Raw genomic sequence first — 19,930 nt, 5'->3', positions numbered from 1 at the left:
GAGTGGCAAGAGAGGAGGAGGCGGGGAGAATGGGCAAACACCCCACCCACACACTCCCACAGCCTCACAGGATGTAACAAAACACAAAAAAAATATTTTATTTTATGTGCTGGAATGTGCAGAAAATAGGTTTAAATGTTAAACAAATTTCTTCCAGTCGGAGAATGTTGCATATAATTTAATTTTTGCTTGATGCATAAAGTTAAAAGATTAAAACTAATAAAAACAAGTTTTAAAAACAGACTTTTCCATTTGATTACATTTTGTATGATGAATTATGCAGAAAAAGTAGAATTGGACTGAAAGATCTATTGCTTTATTACCTATTCAGGTTGTAAATCGTGTTTTTAAAAAGTAACTAAGTAACTAAGTAATTAATTACTTAGGAAAATAAGTAATCAGTAAAGTAACAGGATTACTTTTTGGGGTAAGTAATCAGTAATTAGTTACTGATTACTTTTTTCAAGTAACTTGACCAACACTGGTTGAGACATTGCTAGCTTTTGCAGACGAGTTGTTTTTATATTGTAATTTAGACATATTTGCGTTTTGTCAGCCTCCTGTATTTCCTTCCTCACTCAATCGTGTGTTTAACTTTGAAGAATTGTCTATGAGCAAGTTATTAGTGGTTAGGGTTAGGGTTAGTCAATCAATATTGGGGAGCGGTTACCTGACACGTCTGTCTCATTATGCCATCACACCGGAAGCCTGATAACACTTGTTAAAAATCTAGAAAATATCGAACAGTTGTTGGACTTTTGGGAAAGAAATGTTGCCCCTTACTTGTCTTATACAGGTTTCTTCTTGTTCAACAGCTCTGGGTCTTTTGGGTTTTTGGAAAGTTTTAAGACTAAAGTAGAGAGGTTGGCTATCTCAAAATCCTAACTGGGAGCTGGTGTCAGAGAAGAGCGGCCTGAAAGCTAAAGGCTCTGCCTCCCATTCTACTTTTAAGTACCCTATATAAAATAATGCCCCGCCTTACCTCTCTGAGCTTCTTCAGACCCTGTCGGTCTCTCAGGTCAGCTGACCAGCTGTTCCAGGAGGTACCGAGATCCAGGAGGAAGCTCAGAGGGGACAGGGCCTTTTCTATCTTGGGTCCTAAATTATTGAATAATTTACCCTTGCACGTTAGAGAGGCCCCTTCACTGTCCACTTTTAATTCGCGACTTAAAACCCACTTTTATTCTTTGGCTTTTAACCTCAGTGAGACTTCTCTTGTAATGAAATTAGTTATTTAATTATTTTACTTTTTATTTTATTTGGCTTTTATTTATATCTTATGTAATTGTATTATATAGTTCTTATGTAAAGCACTTTGTGTCAGCTGTGGTTGTTTTAAAGTGCTTTATAAATAAAGGTGGTGATGATAAAAAGTGACAACGACAAGGGTCATTTGTAGCACATTTTTTGTGTAATATGTCATTGTGTAAATATCCAGAAATCCCACTGCAAACATTTGACTAAGTACATTGACCTCAGGGTAAGAGAGGAAGGAAAAGTTTAAGAAATGAGGGGAGTGTGGTGACTTACAGCTTTGTCTAGGAACAGAGTTTCTCCAGTCAGATGATAGGTGCTCAATAGACCTCCCAGGATGCGGATGGTAGTTTCAAACAGGTTAACATCTACATTCTTGTTGAATGTGAGCTTAGTGGCCACCCATGCCTTTGCTTCCTCAAATTCTAAAACAAATTAAAGCTGCAAGCAGCGATATGAGGGCCCTCGCACCCCCGGCGCGTCGAGCCAAGCCCAACACCTACAACCAGCGCTTCCGATCTGATGTCACATTGATGGAATTCATGCATTTAACCACCAGCTAAAATTTCATCTCATTCAACCATTATTATAGTCGTCCCACTAGGTGGCGCTCTAACCATTACTGACAAATGGCATAACAAACATTTCCGAGCTCGAGTCTCATCACGCCTGCGACCTTTGGGAGAGATTGGACATTGTGTTTTTGAGCGACAGCAGGTTACTGCTTTTTGGCGAGGGATTGAAACTCCACGTGCCGCCATGACCACCCCGTTTCCCTGAACGTAAAAAGCTTCGCAATTTAACATCACCAAGGTCTTTAGATTCCACACACAGGAGATCACGTAAATCTAATGAAATCCCTTGAAGGAGTTCGTCAAAGTATGAGGCCTGAAAAGAGGGGAAAATGTCGCCAAATTTACACATTAATTTTAAAATGGCTGACTTCCTGTTGGATTTGGGATATTGCTCCAAGAGACTTTTTTGTACATCTTGATATCTCCAATAAGCTTGCCAGGTTTCAAACTCATACATAAAACACAGAGCAGGGGCTGTTGTTTTGAAATTTTGTAGGGGGCGCTGTGGAGACATTTTGCGCTGTTCAAGGAAAAGGAACATATAAAAAGAAATCCCTCATCACATTAGAGGTGTGCGCCAAATTCCAAGACTTTTTAAAATTTCCAAGCCCCTCAAAAGCCACTTCGTCTTTCATGGTGAACCGCGTTGCCACCAGGGTGCGCCGTTCAGTTTAAAGTCACAATTTTCGCACAGAAGCATCATGAAGGACTGATGGTGATACTCACCGCTTTTGAGGTGGCCACGATGAACCTGTGAAAATCAGTACAACAAAATGAAAGACATGACATTTCCTGGTGCCACTAGGTGGCGCTCTACGTATTCCTGACAATGGGCATATCAATCTGTTCAGGGCGGGTCTGACATCATCCCTGTAAAATCTGGTACTGATCAGATTGGATTTCATTGAGTTACACTAATTTGTTTCTTCATGGCGAGACATCAATGTTCGCCATGCTGGTGGGGTCACACCCTTCAGCGAAAACTCACAGTTTTCTCTGTAACCCAAGACCAACTCCTTAAGGCTTTCCTAGAGAAATTTGAGGCTGCAGATGTCACCCATTACAATACTGTACCCCAAAGTGTAAAACATGACATTTCCTGTTCCCAGTAGGTGGCGCTGTACCTGATGTCAAATATGGCAGTTGAAATATGTTCAGGGGTGTAGCCTTATCATATGTGTGCTTTTTGGTCAAGGTCGGACAATGTATGACAGAACGAGAGGCAATAAGATTTTCATGGCGAGTCATCGAAATTCGCCGTGGCGCCACGGCCTCACCGTATCCCGAAAACTCAAAAGCTCCGCAATTTAACATGGCCCAGGTGTGTAGTTGACACTGACCAAATATGAAGCTTGTACGATGAAATTCCAATGAGGAGTTCGCAAAAGTTCGAGGCATGGAAATGGCAAAATTAGAGCCAAAATGTCACCTTCACTTCCAAATGGCGGACTTCCTGTTGGGTTTAGGACATGGCCATAATAGACTTTTATGTGCGTCTCCGAACGTTAGATATGTGTTCCGAGTTTTATACATGTAGGTCATACCCATCTCGGGGGCTCGCGTTTCTCATTTTTCTAGGTGGCGCTACTGAGCCAATTTTCCCTGGACATGTCTACGGACATTAAAATACGTAAATTTTCACCAGACCTGACGAGTCTGCAAAATTTCATGAGTTTTCGAGCATGTTTAGGCCCTCAAAAGGCCGATTCATTTGCCGAAATAATAATAATAATAATAATAAGAAGAAGAAACAGAGCAGATACAATAGGGCCTTCGCACTTTTGTGCTCGGGCCCTAATTACAGTGTTTATTGAATAGAACCATAATTTAACTCTTTATAATGAAAGGCTGTTCCTATATGTTATTTTCCCTTACACTGCTGTCACACTCCTTACTATGCTTACTACTTGAAGAGAACTTTGGAGCCATGCGAGGATAGAGTTGCACAGGAATAATGTATTTAGCTCTGTCACGGAGAAACTGTATGTGAAGATTCTGTCTATGATTTCATATATTACAAATTAATTTTTGCTACAGCAACAGATGCTTGTGTTCAGATGCTTGAAAAGCTCCTAAAGGTTGTCAGCTTGCAAGGTGTTAGTATATTTATTTAAAGTTAGAAAACATAAAAGTAAACTAAATACAATTTAATTGATATATACTACTGTATATTGCCAAAAGTATTCACTCATTCATCCAGAATTGAATTCAGCTGTTCCAATCACTTCCATGGCCACAGCTGTATGAAATCAAGCACCTAGGCATGCAGACCACTGCTACAAACATTTGTGAAAAATGGGTCGCACTTAGGAGCTTAGTGATTTCCAGCATGGTACAATGATAGGTACCACGCAAAAAGTGCAACAACTCCAGTTCTACATCTACTCACTATTAAATATTCCAAAATTGTTAATGGCATTATTAAAAAGTGGAAACAATTGGGAATGACAGCAACTCCGCCACAAAGATTCAGGCCACAACTTGACTGGTCTGCACAGTGCTGTGGCATCAACTCAACAGAACACCTTTGGGATAGATTGGAGCAGAGACTGAGAGCCAGGCTTTCTGTCCAACATCAGTGTCTGACATCACAAATGCACTTCTGGAAGAATTCTCATAAACACACTTGTAAACCTTGTGGAAAACCCTCCCCGAGGAAATGAAGCTGTCCAAACAGAGAGTTGATATCACATTATACCCTATGGATTAAAATGGGATGTCACTCAAGTTCCAATATGTGTAAAGGCAGACAAATGAATATTTTTGGCAATATAGTGCCAATTCACAACAAGAGTTGCCTCGAAGTGCTTTATACTGTAGTGTAAAGATCCTATAATATTAGAAAGAAAGACAACCCCAAAAATCAGACAAGCCACCATACCTTCTTTAAGGTTGAGGATCCACATGGTATCCAAGGCATCAATTAGCGTCAAACCCAGACCAAACCACTCGCTGTACGACTTAGAGACAGGCCTAAGCTCATCATGGCCCCAAGCAAAGTCTTTATAACCCTTCCATGCATGTCTGAAAGCTTCCTGCACTGCCACCAGCCGAACAGCTTCTAGAATACACAATACACAAATACGCCCAATTATCCCATTCAAGTTCAGAGCGAGATTTAGCAGCAAATCACAAATGTATAAAGAATTTAAAGGACACACCTAAGTAGTAGTACATTTCTTTAATACTGCAATAAATTTTAATTTGTGTGTGCTCAGAGAAAAACACTAAACAGGAAGTGGTAATACCTGGGTCTTTAGCTTTCTGGCCGGTAGGTGACTGTTCCTTATTTCCTCCATCCTTAGTCCCCTCTGTGCCACGGTTAGTATCAATCACAGCCCCATGCCAGCTAAAAGGATTAGGAAATTACTAATACAAATATACTGTCATGAGAAAAAGAAGCACATTGACAGTACTGGATTTTTTCATATCTATGCAAGTAAATATCTGATAGCCTTAAAAAAGCTTGATTAAAGATAAAAGAACTATACTAAAACAAATCAAAAAGTAAGATAACTTACATCTAAAACCCCTTAAGAATCATGGGTACCAGATTGGGGAGATACTGGTAATGATCAGATTTAGAGAGTTCTCCAAAGCCTTCAGAAAAAAGAAATGTCACAATGTAGTGTGTGAGGAGAGAGGGTGTGTATATTTAATTATCAAATATGGCTTTATAAATACATTTTTAGCAGTCATCGCAAACCCCTATCGGTTTCCCAATTCAGGGGCTGCATCTTTTGACAGTGAGCTGCTGTTAAATGGGATTGTTTAGTCTATGATGCTGCTCAGGTTGCCAGGTTGTTTATTTTATCTAATTTCTAATTTTTTATGTTTATTATTTTATATAATAATGTAAATAATATAGCCAACATTAAATATATTGTATTCAAAGATGGGCAGTAACACGTAATCCGATTACTTTTTTCGAGTAGCGAGTAAAGTAAGGGATTACTATTGGAAAAAAAGTATTTTAGATTACTGTTACTTTCCCATAAGCACGCTGCCATAATAAACCGTGATTCTGTTTGTGAAAGTGTCTCATGACAGTGACGTACGAGCGTGTGACGTCCGTGGCAGCAACAGACATGTGTAGATCAACAATGGATAATATGGAGTGCAGGAGGGAGTACGGCCATTAGGGTTGGGTGATTGGACGAATATATCGACTATTGTTTTTACGAGGGCGATTTATTTATTTATTTGCCCATGAGTAAGTTTGCTAATAATGATGGAGCTAATAGAAGCAGTCAACAGAAAAAAACAATAGCGCTGTTTTAACAGCACCCTCTTTCATTTGCGAGCAAATGGACCCTCCTCAGAGTGTGCCCAAATGCAGTGATTTATTTACTCAAATTCATAACAGAAAGAAAGAAAGGCAGTAGCATCTATTTGAAAGACCGTGCAAAAACAAAAATTAATTTTATTTTATATGCTGGAATATGCAGAAATATAAAGGTTAAGACTTGATTTTTTTTTTTAAATTAGCGTGGAATGTGCAGAAAATAGGTTTAAATGTTAAACAAGTTTCTTTAAGTCAGAGGCTGTTGCATTTAATTTAATTTTTGCTTGATGCAATGTGCATAAAGTTAAAAGATTAAAACTAACAAACTTGTTTTATTAGATACTTTTTAAAAAGAGACTTTTTCATTTGATTCAATTTTATGTGATGGATTATGCAGGAAAAAATGGAATTGGGCTGAAAGGTCTGTTGCTTTATTATGTATTCAGGTTGTGTATCATGTTTTTAAAAAAGTAACTAATCACTTTTGAAAGTAAGTAATCAGTAAAGTAACGGGACTACTTTCTTGGAGACGTAATCAGTAATTAGTAACTAATTACTTTTTAAGTAACTTGACCAACACTGATTGTATTAATCCATGAAATATGTTCAATGAAAAATTAACCGCAGTGAAATTTAATCATCTGTGTTATTATTAAGGGTTCTAAATAAAATGACAGCTAAATTAAATATAATTTGTAGCTAAGCTAGTACACTGGCCAAATGTTTGACTCCTGGGAATAAACCACCATTCCTCTGTCTGCTTGTTTCGCCCTAAAATGAATGTTACCATCTGTTTTGCTAGACACTTCCAGGTGAGTGAAAACCAGGCAGCATTCGTACCATGTCTACACTTTTCACCTTATTCTGTTTGTGGATATATTACTGGTATTAATTATGCATAAAATCTTCACAATCTCTGTAAAATTAAAGTAATCTTTTGGACAGCTTACATTCTATACAAAATGCTTTAAAAGCAAGTGGAACCTGAGCCGCACCAAGTACCATCGCTCATGTCACAAAACATTGCCAACATCTCGCAAAATGTAACATTTTTATGTTCTTCATGTTCTTATTGTAACATTTGCACTGCTAAGTGAGCAAAACACAGTAACTGCTGTGAAAATATTTTTCCTTGGCCATTTCGCTAGAGCTGTCTGCTATTTTTTGGAAAAAAAATATGATCCACCACCTAGGGCTGTGGGATATCAATAAAATATCATATCATGATATAAGTCATTTCTTATCCCACTAAGAATATATATCACAATATAGTGCATTTTCTGTAAATTTAGTGAACAGTTTGTTTAATCACCACATAGAACATCTTTTTTATATTAAAATTAAATAATCAAAAGTGAAATACATATGGACCTTATATGGTGTTATGCATGGTGACTAGGGATGGGTATTGAAAACCGGTTCTTGTTGAGAACCGGTTCCCACTGTTTCAATTCCTTGGAATCGTTTGCCATTTTAGCAAACGATTCCCTTATCAATTCCAGTCGCCCCGAATGACGTCACCACGTTGCGGTGCGTCGGAGCGTACCTGGCAGGAAACACGGCGCCTAAGCGGCTCAAACGCTCAAAAGTTTGGTTATACTTTACCAGAACGGATGACAACAGGGCAACTTGCAATACTTGCAAAGTAGATATTTCATTTAAGGGAGGAAACACTACGAATATGCAAAAGCATTTGCTCACAAAACACGCGATGAACTTAAATGAATGTCGTGTTTTTAATTCCGCTCCGGAGTCGTGAATCTCAACCCAGCAGCAGCGGTTTGCACGTCCTCTCCCGTTAATGCGGCAGGTAAATAATCAACTAACAGTGCATATTATGTTAGCGCGATCTGCTTTATTACAAAACCTGCCATTACTGTGCATTTAGGTGACCGTGATGAGAGAGACAGACAGAGTCTGGCTGGCGCTCGCTGGCAGTTGTCGCTGCAGTCCACCGGTAGCGTCTCTTTTCAGGCCCGAATGTCACCGAGCAGTGACTAAGTTTGTGGTAAAAGCCTTGCAGCCATTTGCCACAGCAGATGGTAAGTGAATGTGTTTAATTGTAGGCAGGGACATTACTGAATATTCTTGTGTAATTGCTACAGAATAATTTATGTTATACTTTGTTATTGCTACAGAAGAATATTTATTTTATTATTTTACATTTACAATTTTCCCTGGGGACCCTGTGACACCCCATTGAAGAGCCATAGGCTGGATCTCTTAAGATCTCACTGTTGGGTTTGTAAGGCCATGTTACTCCTAAATTTCTATCTTGTTCAAAGAGAAGATATAAAACAAAATTCTAAGCTAATCGACCTTAGTGTTCTCCTTTTTAAAAATAAGAATCGATAAAGAATCGAATCGTTAAACAGAATCGAAAATGGAATCGGAATCGTTAAAATCTTATCAATACCCATCCCTAATGGTGACACATATTAGATACTCTGGCTATCATTACTGCTCCTGTATGATTATCAGGAAAAAACCTGTCTGCAAACGTCCACTGCAGAGTGTGCAGTCTCTGATGAAGTGCATCATTAAGCCCATGCAGGAATGTGTTGTTTGGCTTGTTCACATATCTGTTGCAGGGTAGTACACCATGTTGTTGATTTCCTCTATATTTATAGATATAAATTGCAAAGCTTGCCATCATCTTCATCAGTTTTTATTATATGGCATACCATTGATTCTTACTTAGGTGGTTTGTTATGCTGGGGGCTGTGCTGGGGACCAGGTTTTTGGTCCGTGTCAGACTTTTTTTTTTTAATTTTTTTTTTTTTTTATAAACACAGGTAGCCCTTCGTTTAGGAATGAGTGCCTCAACTTGTTTTGGCCGGTCCTTCTGGGATGACATGACTATTGCACACAGCCATCTAAAGTAACGAAAAATATTGCAGTAAACAGCTCCTGATTTGGGACACAACTCAAGTCTCACCTGATGATTCCCTGGTCTTCCTCTTTCTTCTTGCTGCTGTCAGTTGCTTTCTCTACAGCACTTGTATCTGAAGTGTTTCCTTTCTTCTGAAGGCGATTCAGTACAGGTGGTCCTGTGCACAGCATGCATTCCAATCATATGCTGTACAGTAAATTTGAATGTAACCTTTTAAACCTATGTAATTTGACTTTAAGTCTATCTGACACTTGGCACCCTTATGTTCTTACTGTTTAATGAAGCAGTCAAGTTAGGGAGATTTGTCATACAATAAAGTTTGTCACACTTTAGAACATACTTTAATTGCAACTTCAACCAACAACAGTGAAAAAGTAAATATACTCTCTTTGAATTCTAAGGTTTCACTTTTCAGGACAGTAACACATGAATACATTACACATTTACATGAATACAAGGACTAACACTGTTAGTACTTGTATTTAATAATAAATAACACAAAACCCATAAGCAGTGTGTGAAAAACTAAGTACACCCTTTGACTCAACAGTTTTTTTGAACCACCTTTAGCAGAAAATATTAAGCAATTGTTTTCTGTATGACTTTATCAGCCTGTCATATTGTTGTGAATGAATGTTGACCTACTCTTCTTTACAGCATTGTCCACTGAGCTTTGTGGGCATTTGTTAATGCACAGCTCTTTTAAGGCCCCACCACAGCATTTCAATCAGGTTGAAGTCTGGATTTTCACGGGACCATTGCAACCCCTTAATTCTTTTCAGTCAGTCTGTTGCAGTCTGTGGTAATCTGTTGCTGGTGTGTCCTGGATCACATGACCCAATTTCAGTCAAGCTTTCTCTGTTACACAAATGGCCTCACATTTGACTCTTGACTGAGGATTCTTTGGTACACAGAGTTGTTAATGGTCTACACAGTGATTCCAAGGTGCCCTGGTCTCGTGGATGCAAAACAAACCCAAATCATCATCCTTCCGCTACTGCACTTAGCAGTTGGTATAAGGTGTTTGCACCAATATTATTCTATTTCTATTTTTCTCTAATTGTACTCTCATCAACTTAACATTCTGAGGCAGAGTCTGACATGTTGTGCTAGTATTTTCTTTTTTTAATTTCCTTTAACCATTACAGTTCAGGTGAGGCCATTTTAGTAAAAAAAAAAAAAAAAAAAAAGATAACAAATTGACAAATTGGAAAAAAATGTGCTTAGACAGAGACTGTATTGAAACCACAGGTCATTTAAAGAGCAGAAGAGGAACTACAGAAACCTGAGAGGGTTGTTCTAGCAATGATGGTTGGCCCTGTTTCATAGGATCTGGCAGAATGTGAGGTGGAAAGGGATTCAGGATGCTGTTACTGTCTGTGTCCTGGTCTCCATCTAGAATTCCACAACACACACACACACACACACACAAATATTACACTAACATAGTAGTGCTGTACAACCCACAAAGTCATGACTGTGTTACTGTACATGTCTACTTACCATCAAGTTTTAACAAAGACCTAAAAAAATATTCAGTTGGAATTCAACTACTCAAGCTCTCATGAGGTTCTGACAGCTGGTCAGGTACTCATGTGAATGGGAGCTCTATATTAAAATATACAGCTCCCAAATATGTGATACCTGTTTCACTGGTGGATGTCCATACTAAACATGGCCAACGCTTCAAATAAGTAGTCAGTATATGTACAGGAAATCTCTGTAAGACAAAATCTCAGGCTTCAGACTTCAACAGTCAACCATTTTCAATTCACGCCACTATAAAATGTCATATTTGGGGCGACCGTGGTTCAGGGGGTTGGGAAGCTCATCTTGTAACCGGAAGGTTGCTGGTTCGATCCCCACCTCTGTCTGTCTTTGTTGTTGTGTCCTTGAGCAAGACACTTCACCTACTGGTGATGGCCAGAGGGGCCGATGGCGCGATATGGCAGCCTCGCTTCTGTCAGTAGCAGCTGCCCTGTAGCTTGCCTCCACCAGTGTGTGAATGTGAGAGTGAATAAATAGTGGAATTGTAAAGCGCTTTGAGGGTCTCGAAAAGCGCTATATAAATGCAACCCATTATTATATTGACTGAGTAACATCTTATACTTCACCTCCCATATCCGAGGGGCAGCTTATCCAAATCATGAAAAGCTACTCTAGTAGTGGTCAAAAAATAAAATAATAAACAAATAGATCCCAATTCACAATAAGGAGCCTTACCTTTGAAGTGTTTAGTAACAGTAGGATAGGAAGCTATTAGACATATGAACAGAAGGACAAGGATGAATAGGATGAGACTCCGCTGAAGCCTAGACAGCTGCTTCCACTTCTGAAGAGACACAGAAGGGAGGAAAACAGTAAAAGCGCATCTTACTTCACCACAATGTGTTTTAATTGCATTGTTCAATAAAGGTCATATACATGAAAAACACGCTGTCCTTTCATTACAAGGTTGAAATTCTGAGTGCTCAAAGGCGAGGCCCGCTTATGGTTCTTGATAATACTGTTTTCATGAAACTGAGTGGATTTGAACTGAAATGAGCATCTTTTTCTCATCTCTGTGCATACAGAGATAAACCTGTAACAAATACAAGTGTTACTGGGATAGATTATTCCCTGAATCTTGCAGTGTGCTATTAAAACTAAGAAGCAATGCATGCATTCATGCACGAGGCACAATAACATAGTAACTGGGATGGCTCGTGATCTGATAGAAAATAGGGTTTGTGTTCTTCTACACATCGTACACGTCAGCTGTTCCACACAGATTTGCGTTTGTAATAATGCAGCTCTCTTTTGGATAAATCTTGCACTGCACCCAAGTCCTAATCCTCAGAACCCTTTGCACATAGCTCAGCATTTTTTAATTCTTATATCAAAAGCATGCTGGTTTTCCTTCAGCCTCTTCTCATTTATCTGAATTGCCATGAGGTTTACAGTGGGAAATCTTTGAGTAAAACGTGAGCTTAAACTGTAGTTTATTTGAGCCACTAATTTGTGCTGCTCTAGGATGCTGGTTTTTACTCAGGTGAACTGGCTGCATCCTTGAATATAAATTAAAGTGCATTGTTACTACATCATCCTAAATACATCATAATAATTTGCCTCACTTGGTAAATCAGTCCCACAGCATATAAAATGACATACATCTTATTTTCTTATATTTTACTGCTGCAATTTAGTGAACTCCTTTCCTCCTCACTCTTAAGGATTTTTATGACTGAAGTAAGACTGCAGAGTCACTCCATCCATCACTGATGCCAGCTAAACTGTACTGAAGTAAAAATAAATTCTAAAGGCTGCAATACACTACAAGTACTTTGGTACTGAACACTGAATATAAAGAAAATTAATTGCACTTTTGTTAGTGAATAGAGATCATAACCGTGAGCTCATATAGCATTCTGTCTTCTTCATGCAAGGCAACAAGTCAACAAGGAGTACTTTTTATTCAGGCTTTGTGATATTCAGAGTTCTGCTATACATTTAAAAAGTTGTTGTTAAAAACTGAATAGATCAGCAGTTATACATGAAATGGAAATGCAGTTACAATAAACATTTACATGATCTGCACAACCTTGTTTAAATATGTTGATTGTTTTCATCAATGGTCGGATGGTCCGTTGAAATGGATTATGGGAAGGTGTTTTCTCCTCCCTTTTCATAAAGGATGGTCTAGTGCTGGGGTCCCCAATCTCAGTCCACGAGGGCCGGTGTCCCTGCAGGTTTTAGATGTGTCCTTGATCCATCACAGCTGATTTAAATGGATAAATTACCTTCTCAACATGTCTTGAAGTTCTCCAGAGGCCCGGTAATGAGCTAATCATGTGATTCAGGTGTGTTGACCCAGGGTGAGATCTAAAACCTGCAGGGACACCGGCCCTCGTGGACTGAGATTGGGGACCCCTGGTCTAGTGTATCATATGCTACAACCAATGCAGAGGGTATACTGGTGCCTTAAACTGTGATAGCGCTCACTTTCTACATAGGCAAATGAGAATAGCTTAGTGGACATTCCTTATGTGTGTTACACTCTGGTTGTTACTACCACCTTCCTGTCACATGACTTTTATTATTACCCAAGCATTGTTATGCAGTAACATTGTCATACATTACTAGAAGTAAAACAATGTAGTTATCTGAACACCATATAGCATCAGTGCCGACACTGTTCAAAAGCGGTTAAGCTTCACAGCAGTGTGTCTGTTTACACTTGATGACCTGCCCTAACTAGTTACATAATATTGTAATTAGAGATGGCATGATACCACTTTTTTATGTCCGATACCGATATCATAAATTAGGATATCTGCCGATACCGATATGAATCTGATATAGTGTATTTTCCATCCATCCATCCATCCATTCGCTTCCGCTTATCCTTTTCAGGGTCGCGGGGGGCGCTGGAGCCTATCCCAGCTGTCATAGGGCGAGAGGCGGGGTACACCCTGGACAGGTCTCCAGTCTGTCACAGGGCCAACACACAGGGACAGACAACCATTCACACTCACATTCACTCGCACATTCACACCTAGTGGCAATTTGAATTATCCAATTAACCTATCCCCACAAGTTGCATGTCTTTGGACGGTGGGAGGAAGCCGGAGTACCCGGAGGGAACCCACGCAAACACGGGGAGAACATGCAAACTCCACACAGAAAGACCCCGGCCTGATGGTGGAATTGAACTCAGGACCTTCTTGCTGTGCGGCAACAGTGCTAACCACCGTGCCACCGTGCTGCCCTATAGTTCAAACGAGAACTTTGAAGGCCGAAGTGGAGAAGGGTTCCATGTGAACAGCAGTTGAACATGGGTCAGTCGGTCCTAAGGGATGGGCAAACGCCATTCGGAAGCGTGGGGCGATGTCCTACGTCGCCCCCGGCCGATCGAAAGGGAGTCGGGTTCAAATCCCCGAACCTGGAGGTGTGGAGATAGTGTATTTTTTAATCAATAAAACTGTTCTTTTAATATCTTGCTGCATTTTGTATAAGTTCATACTCAAGTTTAAATAAACAACAACACTAAAGCTATTCTGTTATACCTGTATGTAAAAAATACACTGCACCCAAAATATTTCATAGTTCAGCAACACTGATCAATCTAATAAACTTAAACCTACTCCATCCTTCCTATTCTGGTATTTTAAAGAGTACTTAGCAGAAATATTAAGCAACCTAACTCATAAGGTTGCAAACTCCCAGCAAAAAAAAATAGGGAACCACCCCCCACCCTCCACCTCATGATGCTTAATTGACGTAATCAACTTTAATTTGATGCAGTGTGAAAAAAAAATGCACAGAAATAAATTATTTTTCAAGAATAATTAAATAGATTCAACATCTTTCTTTAACAGAATTGCAGACTGCACAGATGGTACCTTCCCAAAGGAAAAAGTACTATAGCTTACTAGGGTATACTAGACTTAATAGTTACTATATACAGTAATGGACTTCTATACATTTCACATCAGATTAAAACTTTGGGTGTAAGATTCAGATAATTATTTATTAAAAGCTAGACATTTTAAATGAGAATAAGAAAGAAAAGTATGTCTTTGTGCCCCCCTTTTCCCTGTTAATGCCCTATCAGCCCCCCTGGCTAAACTTTGCTAGATCCGCCCCTGCACAGTTATCAGCCGTCAGCTATGTAGAAAAGGATCCTGTTGTAGAAAGTAATATTAAATAAATTCTAACAACAGCTTATCAAGGTTAAACGTGCTGCTGTTGTTCAGCCGCTGGTTTCCTCTTTCTGGTGCAAAGTGGGCCAAAAACAAAGAAGAGAGACGGACTCACGACAGAAAAGCCGATCAGCTGATCATTGATCATTCATGATTGAAGTAGCGGCAGGAAGGTGAGGGAGAGAGAAGCGGCAGTCGCTCCATATATTGGTTGTTAAGCTTAACGCTGGAATGCTTTTCACAAACATTCAGAGATGAACTTACACACTTACTTTACTTCTCTCTGGGATCACTTTCTCGGATATGAAATGCCGGATTGCTAGCGAGGCTACAAATACACACAGCCGCTCTATCACGTGAGCACACTACTCCGACATGCTACGGTTATGAGCTGAGTCATGCCATGTCGCAAGTTTTGTGAGGTGTGTGAAGAGTAGAAAGATATTTTACTGCTATTATTTGTTGCTATTTTTATAATCAGTATTACCATTCCATTAATTATTCATAGTGATATTGCATTCAAATGTTCAAATATACTGGTATCATATCAGTCTTTATTACAGGTGCAGTTATAACCACTTTAAACTGTTGAGTTGAATTTATAATCTTAAATGTTTGTATGCAGACGGCATGGTGAAAGAAAAGGCCCCACGTAGAGTAACTCTGTGCCAAAATAAGACAGGAAGTTACATGGTTTTGAAGTTACATGCTTTGCAGGAAGTGAAACCAAAACCAGAGTCTGAGTGAAAGTTAGTCTGAGGAGCAGTTTTGATGATGCTATTATTTTTTATACTTTTATATCTTTTGATTAAGCTTTCAGTAGAGGCTCTTGATTAAAACATTTACTCAACATATTACATATATAGTTCCAGTTAGGGTATTACATGTAAGGATGAGCCTCTGTTCTGGTGAAAGGTCAGAAGTGCAACGGGTGAGATGAGAGAGCATTTAAGGACGAGACACACATACACACACACATTTGTAGACTCATTTATATAGGTAAGAGTTTAATCATGTTTTGCTTGCGACTGCAAAATTGTGCCTGCATGAGTGACAGTTTGTGCAGAACGTGGACCTGATGTTCCAGACAGATAAGCCTGGGCAGGATGGTGACAGGAAGCACCTGGGTTCGAGCCGAAGACGATGTTCTTTAAACTGTGTTAAAAGTTAACTGAACAGTTGTGGTTTTGGATTGACGTATGCTGTATTGTGTCTGGGGGGGGGGGGGGGGGGGGGAGCAGTATCACCCCAACCCTATAAAGTCTTTGTTCTGACTATTGTAAGACAGTTCAACACTGAATCTGCACAGTGTTGGACTCCACATGTGTATTCATTGAAATGTCGTCTAATTGCACCTGGCAGGATCAGTGGTCATTATTTTTGGTCTTCCTCCTCAATTTCTGAACCCTAACAGGTGCTTTTTTGATATTTAATGGATCGGATTACATTTTTTATTTCTCTCCGATATCCGGTCCAGTAATTTACGTCAGTATCGGACTGATACCGATACGTAATATCGGATCGGTCCATCTCTAATTGTAATTGTAATTTTGTAATTCTAACACACATTCACGGACCTGCAGTGACATCCAGGTATCAGCTTTACAACATTCTGCATCAAGAAATAACTGACCAACCTTGTACTCAGCCATGTGATAATTCACAAGCACAATGCTGATTTTTAAGCTATTTTTATTTGAAGGTATAGCTTCGATATTCATCATTTCATTTTCCCTATCTGTTTCCAGCATAATGGAATGACAACATGAGCTTTACACCTTAAAAATACTTGCTCTTTCTCAATAGGCACAACAAAAAGCTCTGCATTACTGTAGAGAAAACAATCCCAACAGCTTTATCTACATACTGGAAAGTATTAGAAAAAATAGCCATAATAAGTGGGACGCGAAAGGTGTGTCCATACCAGCATGGGAAACTAGAGGACTGTGAAGACAAGAGAAGTGATGAATTTTGGACGAATTCTACTTACCCTCCAGCAGGATTGCTTTCTTGACTGTTTACCCTTATTGTAACTCCCACTTCCTTGACCATAGTTTATAGATACATAGCCCTGCCGGGATGGTTGGTGCATGTCTGTAAACAAGCCCTAAAAGACGAGAAGAGTAGTTAGTTAAAGTGAGTTTTAGTGACAGGTCACACTAGCACAGAGGTTCCCAAAGTGTGGGGCCCGCCCCCTAGGGGGGCGCAGAGCCATTGCAGGGGGGGCGCGGTATGAAAACAAAAAAACAAAAAAAACAAAAAAAAGAGCGCTTGGACACTGGACAGGTTTTTGACCGGGCTCCCACATAAACGCAAAGCAGGAGATGAAGCATCGCCAAATATGTTTCCAAACCAACTTCCTTCCAAGTCAAAAACAGGAAAATATGGTGAAGCATATCTTCCCTTTGGCTTCACCTGCACAAGTGCCAAGGTAGGTCTCCCCTGCAGAATTAGTTTCCCTGCGTCGGGCGCACGCGCTGGGCTCTCCAAATCACGGACAAACAGGATCCCACATTCTTGATTTTTAGTTCACAAACACTTCTTGTAATAACTAACTACTCCTCACATTTTGGACATGTTAGCTCTTTATACAGTAAAGTTACAGTGGGATACAAATAATATCAGGCTGATCCTGCCGTAATTTGTTGCCCCGGTTCAAATCACGGACAAACAGTATCCCACAGCTGTTTATGTGTTTAAACCCATTTTGCACAGAGAGGCATTTTTTGAAAAATGTATTGATAGCAATATTGAATATTATTACACAGGAAAAAAAACAACTACACGTAAAATAATTACACCGTGATGCCTCTGCCTTTCTAAATGGAGGGACAGTAACTGCGTGTGTATATGTAAGCGTGTAAAACCTGAAGATAGTCAGATTAACAGTATTTTGTCTCTATCTGCCATTCTGCAATTCATCTCATGTAAACAATAACGTGGCGCACAGCGTGACGTGAAAAGAGGCACCTTTGACATTGCGTGACGAACTCTGTAATTGTCCACACGTAAACGCAAAAAAGGAGTTTAAATAATCTCCGTTTTCGGTGAATCGCAACGCCGTTTACGTGTGGACGAAAAGCCCAAACGCATAGAAACAGCTGAGTTTTCAAAAATACCCCTGTAGGTGTGGACGTAGCGTAAAAGAGTTAGTAGTATATTTTATTACTACCTGTAATTTATTGCCGTTTACTTGCATTTGCTTAATTGTTCACTAAATGTTTGAGGTGTGAAATAAACCGCAATGGAGTTTGTAAACAAAATATGGGTGTGTGTTTGGAGGACGTGTTTGTGCTGGGCGGGGGTGGGGGGTGGGGGGCAACATTTTTCTTGTAAAAAAAAAAAAAGGGGGGGGGCCTGGCAAAAAAAAGTTTGGGAACCACTGCACTAGCATGTGAGCCTGGGTAATAGGATGCGATTTGATTACAAACAGCAACTTCTCAATTTCTCAGACAAGACCGTAGGTTTGCCCCGCTAATGCTCGATTTTACAGCCGACACGACGTGCTCCAACATAATGTTAAAGTCACTGCGTATCAACTTACTATGTGCATTGAGAGGTTAGCATGTCGCAGCTATCTAGCTGTCATAACGTCTTCAAATGACAAGCCGCCGTTATCAACAGGCTGTAAACTGAATATCGACGGTCTTTATTTGAAAGTTAGAGCTAGTGTAAAGTGGTAAATTTTTAATAATTTTAAAGGTACATGTGTTTTTTTCACACTTCATAAGTGGCAAACTCTGGTATAACCCCGATGTAGCGACTATTTCTCTGCGAGAAATCAGCTTGAACTAACGTTTCAGCGAATTCGCAGCTCAAACGTGGACCGAGGATTTAGTCGAGGCCTAAAACTACCCACAACAGCACGGGTAAAATTGGAATACGTTTAAATAAAGCAGGAAAAACATTTCAATAATATTTTTTGTTGAGAATTAAATGTTCAGTAATGGTCAGCCAGAAAAAATAAACCGTGTCAATGACATTCACTTACCTTTCTTGAGTGAAATATTCAGCGAATTTAATCCGCCAGGAGAAATGAGAGCAGTATTATTGCGGTTATCTAAACTTTAGTGAGAAAGCGTCGGGAGCTCTCCTCGTGTTTTGTTTTTTGTTTTTTTAACTTCGCTTATACTAGTGATGGCCCGATTGAAGCTGACTCCGGCACGTGTATCAAACAAAACAACACACCGCTTCAGAAGCACTCTGTCGAGGCTTGATTCGTTTGGCCAGAGTCACGTGATCAGTGACGTCCGAAGCTTCATTTGGAACATAACTGCTTTGGTACTTGGTTATATGGAACGCCAGGACTGCCATAATGAATTAATTAAATGTGGCAAAAATTAATTAAAATTGGAAATAATTAATTACATAAATATTTACGAAACATGTAATTAATTAATTATAGACACAATTAATTATTGCCACATTTAATTAATTATTTATCTATTTCACATTTTAATTAATTTAAATAATTATTTAATGGTGTATTTAATTAATTCATTATGGCAGTCCTGGCGTTCCATAGGTTCAATGGTTAATGGAAGTGAATCATTCGCGGGATTTGTGGAGTGTTTTGATGGTGAAAGATAGCGAACCACTGATCAGAGAAACAGAGGAGGTTCCGTTGTGTGTGGGAGTACTTTGAGTTGATTTTGGTCAGTCGGGTGGGTTTGCCAGCTTTGTGTTCTTGTTGTTTGCTTTTGTTTTATGTGTTTATTTTATCTTAAAATGTGAAAAAATTTCAAAAATCTGTTTTTCATAATATAAATATCATTAAATAACTTTAGAAAGACTTCCATTTGACTCTTTAAATTTAATGTAATACAAAAATACATTTTGTTTTTTTAAATAATCTTAAAATGTTATTCTACAAAATGTGCAGCAATTTAATTAGTTTAATCTTTTTAGCTGATTTAGCTGATTAGTTTAATCTTTTTAGCGGGTCTGTGGGACCCAGGAAGACCAGTTTCTGTGCACTGCAACCTCTTCTGTTGCATGTGAGAGGATTTTCTCTAAGGCAGACATCACCACTCCGGCCAGAGCTGAAATCACCAGACTATCTACTAGCAACTTATGTGGTGATTCTGCCAATTCCTTTCTGGACCCTGGTCATGTATTGAGCCATATGCCTGTTCATCTTAGCTGCTATGATACCTGACAGGAGTTTCCACGTTGTTCTGTGTTAGATTATTAGCTGGTGGCTGGTTGGGACCAGTCTTTTCTGGCATCCTTGGGGATCAGG

General features: G+C 39.3%; 1 protein-coding gene across 1 annotated transcript; it reads right to left on the bottom strand.

Annotated features, from left to right (window-relative positions):
* Window positions 1-1,480: 1,480 nt before the first annotated feature.
* LOC112841850 (endoplasmic reticulum mannosyl-oligosaccharide 1,2-alpha-mannosidase-like) lies at window positions 1,481-19,002 on the bottom strand. The gene is made up of 6 exons (XM_025897087.1): window positions 18,877-19,002; window positions 10,293-10,374; window positions 9,053-9,164; window positions 5,078-5,178; window positions 4,711-4,890; window positions 1,481-1,679 (listed from the first exon to the last, which is right to left on the bottom strand). Exons 1-6 carry the CDS (start codon window positions 19,000-19,002, stop codon window positions 1,501-1,503), a joined length of 780 nt encoding a protein of 259 aa, XP_025752872.1. The 3' UTR covers window positions 1,481-1,500.
* Between the last annotated feature and the right edge of the window lie 928 nt (window positions 19,003-19,930).

Source organism: Oreochromis niloticus, linkage group LG12, assembly GCF_001858045.2.
Source record: "Oreochromis niloticus isolate F11D_XX linkage group LG12, O_niloticus_UMD_NMBU, whole genome shotgun sequence".
In the NCBI taxonomy this organism is placed as follows: Eukaryota; Metazoa; Chordata; class Actinopteri; order Cichliformes; family Cichlidae; genus Oreochromis; species Oreochromis niloticus.
This window is presented reverse-complemented; position numbering and strand designations above follow the sequence as displayed.